This window comes from Aphis gossypii, chromosome 1 (assembly GCF_020184175.1).
Source record: "Aphis gossypii isolate Hap1 chromosome 1, ASM2018417v2, whole genome shotgun sequence".
Lineage (NCBI taxonomy): Eukaryota > Metazoa > Arthropoda > Insecta > Hemiptera > Aphididae > Aphis > Aphis gossypii.
Genome location: NC_065530.1, coordinates 30,352,082 through 30,366,074, shown reverse-complemented (window position 1 = coordinate 30,366,074; position 13,993 = coordinate 30,352,082). Strand labels below are relative to the sequence as shown.

The 13,993-nt window shown below is 31.6% G+C and overlaps 1 protein-coding gene across 2 annotated transcripts in view; it reads right to left on the bottom strand.

Moving 5' to 3' along the window:
- The window catches only part of LOC114120181 (protein-L-histidine N-pros-methyltransferase), a 108,146-nt gene that overhangs the window by 79,948 nt on the left and 14,205 nt on the right, over positions 1-13,993 (bottom strand). For both annotated transcript variants that reach the window (XM_027982013.2, XM_027982015.2), the window contains exon 3: positions 8,478-8,668. In XM_027982013.2, coding sequence (XP_027837814.2) covers positions 8,478-8,668 — 191 coding nt within the window. The remainder of the gene's footprint in view (positions 1-8,477; positions 8,669-13,993) is intronic.

Genomic DNA, 13,993 nt, shown 5'->3' with positions numbered 1-13,993 from the left:
AAACGAGATTCCGAAGCGTCATCGTCCTCCATAGCAACACCGCGATGGATATATAATAATAACTATCCGTACTAAATCGTAAATCCGAAAAAAAATAATAAGAATAATAACACGACGTACAAGTCGGGCGAGAAGAGAAAAAATTACTTTAATATATATATTATTGTATCCTTTTTGTGTCTCGTCCAAATATGAGCAAGACACGGCAGCAGTGATAGTAGCGATGGTGGTGGTGGTGGTGGTGACGATGCTGGGAAAATATAATGCGTTTCAAAACGAATGCAAAAATACCTATTTGAATAGCAACGGCCGTTTAGGACATATAATATATATATATACATGTATAGTATATACAGTATTCATCTATTATAAATTGCTTGAAATTAAAAAAAAATGTGGGTGTCAATTCCGTGTCAACTATATATAATGCACAACGTGTTTTTTTATTATATAGAATATAATAGCATATTGCAGCGTTTATGTATATCATACGAAAAACAACCAATACATAGCTCCGTTACCATCTTTGGAACGCATTCATTTAGCGTGGGTTCTCAGAAAGTTATATTATTTTGTTGTTTTACGGATTGCCGGTAAAGACAGTGATAATAAAACAAATCTATTTCCAATTGATGTAGGTAATTCATCCGGTTATACAAATGAGTGTTGTATAGTATAAAACAATTTTCCTAAAATGTATCATTTGAAATTTAAGACGAAATAGATAATAATAATATGTATTTTTTAATTAATTGCCTAAGAAATAATATAAGATTAAGAAATTTTTTTAGTGCACTACCTATGTACCTATATATAATAAATATATACCTACATGGCATACACTATAAAATATTAGGTAGTAAAATAAAAATGTTGAAAAATAATATAAATTATGTACATAGTACACTCTCATTAATATCTTAGTATTATTATTTAAAACTAATATTTTAATAAACCAAAGTATTTTTTTCTTATTATGATTATATTCATCCTTACGTCGTGCAATGATAATTATTTTATATTTTATAGATTTAAGTTAAAAAAAATAAATATAAATAATTTTATAACTCAGAAAGATCAATGGTAAAAAATTTCTAACAATTTATTAACCAAAACACAATGAATACATTTTTATAACTAATAAGACGTATACTATTATAAAATCTAATATTATATTAATTAAATGAAATTCAATTTATTTATCAGTGAAAACTAAAAAAAACTCTAAGCTATAACAATAAATAATAAAATAAAATGTTACATACACAAAAATTGAAAAATGTATCATTTCTACTATAATAGAAACTGGCGTTATTTCATACCAGGCCTTATTTATTGTCAATGCATAAAACACTTTACGAATTCCAGGGCATTTCTATTATTGAAACTTAAAGTTTCACTAAAACTTATTTTTCTACTCCAAACAACTGAAAGGAAAAAACTCGGCATCCATATTGAATACTAAAAACAAGCCATGGTCGGAGTGAGACTCTATATCTTATCGAAAGCTGTGATGGTGATGATGTGATACATTTTGATGAAAAGTGTATTTGTATCATTCTAATATTTCATATAAAGCACTAAAATCAAATAACATCCAAAGATGAAAAACGTGAACAAACCGATAAAGAATTGAAATAGAATCTAAATATATATATATATATGATTTTAAATGTATAATGTATTTATTTTAATTTATTTCATCGAACGCAATCAATAATTGTCAATAAATACGTTCACGTTTTCGAGATAAAAAAAACCAAGCTTAAACAAAACGTATAAAACCACCGTTAAATTGTTATTCGCGTGAAACAACTAGATAAAGCTTTTAACATTATATTCTGGGAATATAGAATTGCAGAAAGAATAGGATTATAATAGTTATGTTGCGATTTTGAACGATTTTTAAAACAAGAGAACGTATTTATTTCTACGGAATGGTTTTGTATAGTAAAAAATTCTCGAAACTATAATTTAGTATACTAATCAAATGTTTTCAGCAATACACTTTTAGTGATAATTCAGGTTTGAGGTTAATTTCAACTCACCTCCGTCCCCTTTTCAAACAATATTTTGAGTTATACCGCATTATTTGTGAGCGATTGTCAGTTATTCCTTTTCAAAATCTATACATAAGTCAGCTGTTTCTTTTAAAACACTCTCGTCTCTCACGTGTACTAATTTTTGGTATCGTCTCTCAAAAGTGTATATGCAAATGCATACACGCACACACGCACACACGCACACACGCACATACGCACACACACACATACAAGTATGATTATACACGATATATTGTATATTATAATATATAGAAACCGATTTAACGATAGAATAATAGGTATATAACAATAAGCGCGCACTCGCACCATACAGGTATGCGTATTTTTTACCGGTAGCATAAACGCCGTCGGGCACAATTAGCCGGCGGTGGAAGTCGACAAGTTTACTCGTACGCGTATATACGTATATATTATACCTATGCATAGGTGCGCGCATGAATGTGTCTTATATATATGGGAATATTCAGTGACGGGCTAACGAGATATCAGAGGCGTGCGTACGAAGACACCGCGAGTGTTGCTGCGCGGCGGAGGTGCTCGCATATAGGTAGGTATAAACACATATCATATATTAAATTGTACGCATGATGCAGTGTAATCGACGAGTGCGAGCCATATAGGTGGTGAATATCGTATATAACGAGAAGAATCGAGCGAAGAGAAGCTGCGTCGGGCCGTTGGCTTATTTCGTCTCAAGGACTCCGATCACGGACCGTGAAAGGTTCGCGTCGTCTCCCATTCACCCCTCCCCCCACCTCCTCTCGTATGTTCGACATCCTATGTATTATATATAGCTGATACACGTGATGTATACCTATGTATGTGAAGCTGTCTCTATCGCGGTCGCCTTCTACTTTATACACGGTTTACTATACATTATACTCAGCTCCTCTCGTTGATAATCATATTTTTTACTACAATAATGAATGAAATCGAATCGACGGCGGCGGCGGCGGCGGCGCGGCGTCGGCGACGGTGGGAGGCGATACATACGAAAAGAATGAGACGACGCACAAGACTATACATATAATAATATATATATTATATTGTGTGTGTGTGTGTGTGTGTTTTGTATATAGGATATAGCATCTCGATTCACAAGACCCGGGCAATAATTAAGGCATTGTATAGTAATCATCAGGCCTCCGGTTGTTTAATGACCAAACAGCGCATAGACAATGGGTCTCGGGTATACATAATATACGCGCGCGTGTGTGTGTAGTCTACTAAAATAAAGATCCCGAGCTACTGGCCAGGAAGCCGATTCCGAGCCGTCATCATCATTAATCAACCATATTCTGGCTGGCTGGTTTAATTTAATCAACTTTAATAACATTTTCGAGTCTACTCGCACTTGTACCTAATACGTATGTATAGTATATGTATATTGTGTTGAACAACATTACCGCTATTTACTATATTATATAGGACCGCCGCCGCCGCCACGTATATGGAAAAAACGGGTGGCCCGACCGGCATGCGGCAGTAGTTACACTTATCGAGTGTACTTAGACGCGCCGCCGCCGCCGCTGCTACTGTTGGCTTTCATAGTCGTCGCAGGTAATACGCTAATACAATCATATGTGTGTACAGAAAATCTTACGAATCTCGTTGAAAAAACACACGCTGCACGTTTTACCGGCTGTAAAATCGAATAGCGATGCGTATATAATAATATACGTGTATAGTTTAACCATAAATGCACTACACGGCGGCACAATAATTATAATGGTAATGATGATTCAAAGTTTGATTGTAATTATTAATTTTCATTAGGAACGAGATAACCCCATTGCACCAATATCATGACAAAACATGAGTCATAAAAACTGATTAACAAAAACTTATAATACCTACAGCGATTTAAATGAATATCAGTAAAGTACCTTAGTAAATGTCAAAATAAAAATATAAAACAGTACCTATACTTATGAAATAATTTTTTTCTTTTTTAAAATCGATGTCTAACACTTTTGGCCGCACAACAATATCATAGTAATATTATATACTCAGATTCGATTTCAAAAAAAGATATAATATATATATGATCTGAAATAAATAAGAATGCTTTGTGTAAAGGAAACAATTTTAGACCATCTATATATAAAAACGTTTTGATAATGATGCGATAATTTAAGTAAAACCACGATGTACGATTAAAAACACCACGTCAAGGATGACGAGTAATTGAATTTACAACTGCTGTTAGACGGGATTTCTGATGCCGACCGCATTTTCTCACACTTCTACGACGGTAAAATAACAACTGTATAGATTCTATAATTATTATTTCTCTCCAATAGGTATATAATCGAGATTGTTGGATGTCGATTTCCGGTGGGAACGCGTATAGCATCATAGACGAATTAAATGGTAAAAAGCAACTAAATAAATAAAAATACAAAAACATAATAATAATACCAACATGAAATAACTATATTATACACGGTATATAATATAATATTAACGTTAAACAATAATCGTTTTTGTGAAAAGTTGCGTGCGATGGAAATTCACATTATACCTACATGTATATGCATGGTACATTTTTAATAGTTTTATAGAAATACATACGTATTACTATTATATATACGTTTCACAATATACCTCCTACATATGTTGTTGCCTTCGGGGGAGTAACGGAAAAAACTAAAAATTAAATTTAAAAAAAAAGAAAGAAACTGGCCCCGAGGTCGAGGGTGGTTTAAGTATATATATATAATATACAAAAAGGAATAAAAAGAACCGTTTTTCTTTTATTTCGTTTTCGTATCTCCAAAGATTATCCCGAGGTCGCTTGCAGTCTTTCGTGCGTACACACGCGCGCGTATCCTTTTATGTACTTAAATAAACGCGGTGAAAACGTGAATATTTATCCCCGAAATGGTGATGGTAGTAGTGGTGGTGTATATTATATAGGTACCACCGTGGGCGCGTAATCAAAATGTCATTAGCGAGATTACCCGGGGGCCCCTGAGCCCTCCACGTCGCCGACGTTTTTAATACGCAACGATTTAGACGCGCGGCGGAGGTGGTGGTCCCGTAAACGTGCGCATGCATTGTATGCGAAGAACATTGCACTATACTGCTGCCCCCCCGCTGAAGGGTTGAATGCTGCTCGCGGGGGTGGTTTTATACGTCCGGGGTAAATCCAGTTACCTTCTCTTAGGTTACAATAGTGTGTATATGTGTGTCTGTCGTCGTTAAGTAGTAGAAGTAGTAGTGGTGGTAATAAACGGGAATCGATGCCAACAATATCTCGACACGTTAGAAACCTCGGGCGGCTGTGTTGCATAATATAGAATAAGGTCCGCTTATATACAACGGCGTTGGGTCGTACAGAGTCATTTGCGACGTGAATTACCGATTGAAGGGTGTATAAGGTAGATACAATTTTGTTATATATTTATTATATAAGAACGAGAAACCTATATGACCGCTCTTAATATCTATACGAGAAGCCGACGCAGGTGTCGCCGCCGCGTGAGCTCGATTCCGATTTGTAATATTTTATAATTATTATATGAACTACGGCGCATTGATCGATATCCTTTCGGAAGTCTACTAAATTATCTGTACCTACATAACAATAATAATAATACGTATATGACGGACGGTAGCTATGTATACGAACTGCGAACTATACGCGTATAATATATAATAGCATGGACATTGGACATTTAGCATTTAAAAAATATATGAGCTGCGTACACTGCTGTAACAGCGCTTTTACGATTTTTTTTTTTTTATTAAATCACAAATCAATAAAATATAATACAATATTTCATAAGTGTACGTATATTAAATCATATCAAGGTAATAAGAAATATAAATACATTTATTGCTAGTAATGCGTCTACAATTGTGCACAAATTATTACCCGGGGCATTATAGGACGTATACATATCATGTACATCGTATAATTAGAATCTTTTTTCTAATTAACTTACGGAAATAGATTTATATGGAATGGTTTAAAAACTAGCCGTGAGGCTCTTAATTATTTCCATTTAATCTATGCAATAAATTACCTTATTATGTTATTCATTTCACAATTCGTTGTTTTTTATATTATGTAGTTACATTATCATTTATCTATATGTGGTCGTTTTTATGTACATAACTAAGGTTTGAGACACCGGGTTATTATGTCTTATATACGCGAATATACAACGTCATTAAAATAACATGACACAACTTATTATAATGATTTGATCAAAAATTAAAAGACCGTTAATAATTAAAATACAACAATATAAAATTATAAATGTAACGTCGATCTTCTTAAAACATGTGCTATTATTTATAAAATATAAACTGGAATATATTAGGCACACGCTGTATGCGTCTCAACACTCAGTTAGAGAATTCGAAAAGATAATATTATAATCAATACGATTAGACTACGTTAAAACCTTACTTTTAAATATTTTATTAAATACGGTTCGGTTTAAAGTTAGGTTAGACGCAAAAACACAAACTCGCTTTTTTTAAACGAAAATCAACGGACGTTTATACTTGAAAATCTATATTTTATACTCGACGGTGATCGAAAATATCGCGAGCTGTTTACAATACAATAAACCGTGATGACAGTGCGTATGTCGTACAATGATTTCAATATGGCGTAAACGCGGAGAAGGGGGAGGGGTTCGCGGTGTCGTTGTCAAGATTTAGATTAGATAAACGATGATAATGATTGGTTTAAGCAAACAAACGAAAAAAAAACTTATTTTTTTAAATTTTGTTAAAATCGTTAAACTACATATTTTATCGATTGAAGACTACTCCAAACGTTGGCTGATTAATTCTGTGAGCAAATAATTTATAGTACTGTTTACGATAGGTATGATATAAAACACACACATATATATATAGGGAGAGGAATCGTCGCGGCCGGCGGACGAATAATAATATAATATATTATTATTATATTGTACGGCGATGGCAAAACCGGATTGCAATTTTTGCTCGCGTCGGTAGCGCGTTGCGGGACGGTGGAGGAGGAACGAGAAAAAATCCTAAAAGAAAAAATCCCACGGATGCGTTTTTGCGCGGTTTTCTTCTGCTGCGGTGTTCGACCCGGCCGGGCTGTCGGCGGCGCGCGCGCACTCGGTTTGACGGGCGCGTACGCGACATGCAATATGCATGAGACGACCGCGACTACGAACGACGGCGGACCGGTTGCTGTGGCGGCGGCGGCGGTCGTCGAGCTTAATTACGCGGACAGCAAAAACGAAAAAAAAAAAAAAAACCGAATGAAGAACATATAATATTTTATTTCCGACCAATCGGACGACGTTCGCGTACTGGCCAATGGGGTGTTGACGAGTGACGAATACGACACGAAGTATGTGCGCGTATATCGCTCTTATATTTATATATTATATTATATACAATTATTATTATACGAAAGAATCACAGGTGTACCTTCTTAAAGGAATAGAATACGCCGCGTGTAACTGTTGTGTCGTTGAAATTTAATTTGCATAAATTACTCCTAATCCGCAAGCCATACGCACCCTGTATGACATAAGCCTGCAGAACAACGGTCCCTCACCTGAGATGTGTTCAGAATTATGAGGTGTGTGTGTGTGTGTGTGTGTGTGTGTGTGTGAGAGGGGAGAAGGGGCTTAAGATTTAACGCGTAAAGCAAAATCGACCACCGGATGTCTAACGATGCTAAAATATTAATTATTAGCGTGATATACTGCAGTTCTGAAATATCTCTATAATTTTAAATCAAATACCGTATACTACTACCTATAATCGAATTATCATACTATTATACAACTATCTATAAGTATAGTAAGCGTACCGATATAGTCTATAGTGCGAAAGAGCATTCGATTTTCATACAAATTAAATAGCATAATTGTAATTTTAACCGTCGTGGTGTAAAAACGAGGCTATTTCGTTTTATGATATACTTATAATAAAATTGCATGTACCTATACTTGATTTTTTAGGTACTCGTAAAATTCGGGTTCATTTTTTTTGGAAAAAGATAGAACGCCCTGCAATCCTCTCAGCGTATCAATATTTTATATTTATTAATTATTTTACTAATTATTCTATACGCGCTCTTTTGAAAATATTGTTGAATTAATTGATGGGGTCTGAGATTTTTGAAAACCTACGAGGAAGCATCTATAAAAAAAAGTTTGGGAAACATTGGGCTTGATGAACTCGGTGTATTGAGTATACCTTTAGTGTTGTGGTAATATTTTACAATGTACTCCTTAACTGCTGAGTAGGTATAATAATAATAATATTTTCACCAATGAGCGCAAATTCCAAGTACAGGATACTATGTGTGTACAATATAATATATAATCATCGTGACAACTATTTATTGTGATACTATAATATATTATATAAATACAGCGAGGCGACTACGCGCTATTTTCTTACCCGTTGATCGAAGTCCTCGTCATGAACACGTTTAACACGGATGACACCAGTGATTTCCACACTTGCACTAATAGCTTGTCGCTCTCCTCGATCGAATCGTCCAGGAACCGTTCGGTGTCTGCGTCCGCGTGCATCTGCACAAAACTCGAAGACACGTCGTCGTCCAATTGGGATTTGTCCACAGAATACCACTAAATAAACGAGAAACAAAAAACCACTTGTGTTACTTTAATATATTATATATATATGTGTATGGGTGTATCATTATAGTGGAGACTATATACAGTTTGACCTGGCTTGGGGGATATTGAGACGGTTATTATAATAATATATCCTTTAAATAAACAAGAGGTTTTTTTAATGCCATATATATTGTACCGCCTAACAATAGTAAAAAAATATATTCTAAAAACGTGTAATTATTATAAATTTATATAAATAATAATAAAACGGGGAAAAAATGGTTTTTCAAATTTAATACGCACATGTAATACATCATGACTACTATATTATATACCCGTGCAGTAATTATATATTATAATGGTGTTTACCATTTCCTTATTTTCCGTTGGAACTCGGGGTAGTTACATAATATATTAATAGCAGCAGAAACGATAAAATGTATACAACCTAGACTATATATAATGGGGATGACGACAAGCCATTTTTTACGACCACCGATCATATTATTATGTCCATTATGTTCATTGTAATCTACTGTCACGTATAATACGACTAATTAGACCACGGCGTGTAATTATACATCAAACACATGGCGAATAAGAACGCATGTACTCATAAATACGTGTATATTATTTATTTTTTCTATTTCATTTGCTATCCAACACATTCTTTTGTCTAACTCCTAACTTTGGTTTAAAAAAAAAAAACAAAAAACAAAAAACCTGTGCTTATATAAACAAAAGACCATTCTTTTTGTAAAACGATCCATCGTATTTGCTTTTTTTTAATGCAAATTTAATTAATAATTATAAAACCGATTCTAGTACAGAACTTAATTATACACTTATATGGAAATACTATATAATATATTGTGTATTCATATTTGTATAATCAACGACCTATACGGTGTTTCGTAAGATACTTATAAATATGTATTAACTATTATAAACTAATTGACGTGAACAACATGATATGTCAATAGTGTTGTGAGTATTTGCAACAGTTATATTATATTGTATTATGTTTTTTAAATATTCTGGATTTATTTTTAATTTATTGTTACATTTTTTAACATAACAATTTATGCACGCAATGACCTTTTAAAGTTGTTAGATATAGAATTATATAGCAAATGTATACCATAAATATAATAATGTTTAAAACTTTAAAACAATACTATATAATAAGTACATAATATACATTATAAATTACTTTGTATAAATTATGAATTCGTATATACTAGGTATACTTTGTTATTAAAATAATAAGTCGACACATAAACAGTTAGTTTAAAATTCAATACGGGTTATAATATTAAGATTTATGACAATATCTAAGCAACGTTCTCAATTCTAAACTATATCCAATAAACATACAAACCAAAATTGAAATATTTTAACTGTAAACAATACGTGATGTAAATTATGAAAGCATAAACACGCTTGTTCGTTTACTTTATACAACGTACGTGCTATTAAAACAAAAATAAATAATTTAATTTCTTTTACCGATTTAAAACAATATAAATACAAATCATCATCAGATCTCTATGCTTTCGTTTTTGACGCGCAACACCACTGCAACAGGATAAGAATGATTATTTGACACTCATGATGACTAGTGACAAAACGCCATATGAATACTCGAACGTTATACACTTATTCCTATAGGTTTTAAGTTGTCCGCTGAGTTATAGGAAATCATTTTTCAAATATTTACGAGCATGGGGGATCGTATGATAAACTGACCCGATGAATCACCCTATACACGAGGTAAATATTTCCTAAAACTCGCAAGTCCTCTTTTGCAGTGTAGTAATGCCAGAGGTCTGGCCTTTATCCAAATATTCTCACATACATATACACACGATCTAAATGTCACTTAAAGCGGATAAGGGTTAATCATGATGTGTTGGCACGTATGAGGCCAAAGAATTTTTACGATGTCCATAAACCATGCGGATGGACAATATAATAATATAATACCATTAATATGCCCTCGATATACAACAATAATAATAATAATAATAATAATGATAATTTATTAGCGATATCTGTGGTGAACGTTAAAAACGAACGTGTCTTGCGGCCATATTGGAAATTAACTTTTTAATTCTTTCCCCCTATACATAAAAATACAATATCGTTACGAAACCAAGACGGGACGCGCACGCGGTGATTACAGAACAAAGTATAGTGTTCACGAAATATAATATTAAAGAAAACAATAATAAACACAGACAGTCTCAACTACTCGGTTGATGATGTGCTAGAAAACTGAGGTTTGTCTTAGGAACGTACGGAATACAATTAATTGTTGCACACGCGAACAATATATAACGTGTATTTATGCATAGTTGGCCTAGTATATAACTAATGTAATATATAGAGTATAGGCGGGGGATTTTAATTATAAATCAAACTTTAGAAACATGGACGAAACGAAAAGGTCATTATTTATTCAACAGCATAGAACTATAGGGGAGAAAGGAAAAAACCCCTATATCAACTTTAATACGAATTATTATTAGTTTTAATAATTGATCGGCCGGCGAACTCATATTATGTAACATGTGGGAAATATGACCAGCGGTTGCTTAAACATTTAATTTTCCGAGAAAAAATCGAGTCGACGACAAATGAAAAAGAAATAAAAGACACACACACATATACGTATTATAATGTATACATACACATTACACACTCATTAATGTCAGTCAGTCGGTCAGTCCTGAACTCGTTAAGGACAAATAATAATTGTTACCTGCATAACATTATTGGCAATAAAAGAATAGGTTTCTTATATATATATATATATATATATTTTTATTTTATAACAATACAACTTTATGCCAAAACAACAACTGTCAACAATAAATATTAATGGTGGCTTAAAACAGTGAATTATGGTTTAAATATAATTGAAGGACAGTGGGTTGAAATTTTAAATTTTCTTTTCACCAGCTCTTAACATTTCTGAAATCCGATAGAATTGTTTCAGAAATTATAATCATAAATTAGTTGTATTAATATTAATATCAACTTGAAAGATATACGTTCGTAATTTAAAAATAGATCAAAATCGTACGTACTAAAATTATGATGTACATACATACTTATTAATTATTATATAATGGAATTACTTTTAATTTTAAATTTGGTATTATGAGTAAAATATAGCAAGAAAAATAAAATAACATTATAACTAATAAGTATAAATAATGTTTTCATTCTTTCATACTTTTATTCCATTATTAGAATACCAGCTAGTAAACTCACTTGATATAAAAGAATAAAAGAATATAAATAAAGTATCTGTTATAATTATTTTATTAATTAATTAAATAAAAATAAATCGTTTTGATAAATTCATAATTTGAATGAAAAATAACTTACTATAAAGAACCAAACAAATAATTCATTGTTGTCACAGTATTCAATAGTTATCTTATTTCCTTGTATGCATAAAATTATTATAGTAAACTTGAAACCTTATTTTTATTATATAATTTATCAAAACATATCTATATAGTATTTTATAATGTATAAAATATCTTATCCTGACTGATTCGTCATCGCCTAGTCGGAACTGCTGAAGCTCTAAATTTGAAATTTGTTCAGTAGTTTCGTTTTATGACGTAAGCACTAACTAAAGAAGTATTTTCATAAATGCATGCTCAAAGGTGATTAAATGGTATAGGTAAACATGAAAAATTATTTTCTTATTTTCTTGGTCAGATTTCTTTGTTTCTTTTTTTTTTTTTGAAACAGCATACACATACTCTGTAATAATCATTATGATTATGTATAATTTTAAGACAGAGTTAATCTATTAGCATTATTTATTTGTCACGGGTAACACCATGCGGGATCAGCAAGTAATATTATAAAAGTAGATTAAGTAGCATAAATTTAAATACAGTAAAACTTCAATACAACGAATTTCCATTTAACGAAATTTTCTGTATCTATTACGAATTATTTTTGAGAACCATAATAATCATCATGCGTTAATTCTATTTAACGAATTCCTATATAATACGAATACTTTTGTTCCCCACGAGACTTCGTTTTATGGAAGTCACTTTTTAAAATGTTTTTAACCGACTTACCAAGTAGAAAATGAATAAAAAAAAAATATATAATTTAGCACGGCTCCGAGATAGGCAAAATAGATACAGACATGTCTCACTATGAATACAGTTGCGTGCGTATAGAGCACTTAAGGGTTTTAACATATAGTATTTAGAATTAATACTATTAATATGAACATAAAACGACATATTATTATTTGAACACGATTTTTCGATAAACATGAAATTGCCAATAATAATTATGTAATAAATATTAATATAATATAGGTACTAGGGTCATTATGATGATGATGGTAAAAACGTTATTTAAATAATACTAATATCTATTATGTATTTATTACTTCAAAGGCAACGTAAATTTTATTTAAATTATAACAGTACTATAATTAATGTTTATTTTAGTAAATAACTTTTATATTCTAAAGTTAATATCTAAATGTATTGTGTAATTAGGTAATTACCTTATGATGGTAATTCATCATCTAATATATATTTTTATTAGTTTATATAGTAAAATTACATTATTTTCTTTTAAGAAGTTATTATTTAAATTGAAGAAAAGTCATTAGGAATAAACTAATAACTATTATATGAATAAGAATAATAAGACTGATAGACTAAAAAACGAGAAAGTAATGTTTGGTTTTTATATAATCATTTTTGCAATTATTGTCGTTGACCAGCAATAATTATTATTAATCACGCCATTATTAGTTAAGCCACATTAAAAAAAATTCATAAAAGAGTGGTAATTATAATAATCGTATTTTATTTATAATGTATGACTAACGCCGACCTAAAAATTGCGTTAACAGTATATATATAAAAAAAAAAAAAAACTATAAGTGACTGTGATACCTATAACGAGGAAAGACATGTTTCAAGCAATGAATATATTCGCCTCTCTGAATAGAAGAATTTCGACATGAGTTTTACAATATTTGTTAATTACAAACAATTGAGTTAATAAACCACAAATTATTTATACATATTGCTTATTATTAATGTATTATTTATACACTAACTATAATAATATTATACAAATATTTATAAAAAGATTGTCGAGAACATTATGTATTATTTGAATGCGCCGTAACTATTGATTGCAACCTGTGTATGTAACACCCGTTAGCCCATACATTTTTCGGACCGTCTAATTTTCTTGGACAACGCGATAATAATTATGCGCACGTTAACTCTGTTCCCTAATTTATAAACCGTTGAAAATGTGTATATATAA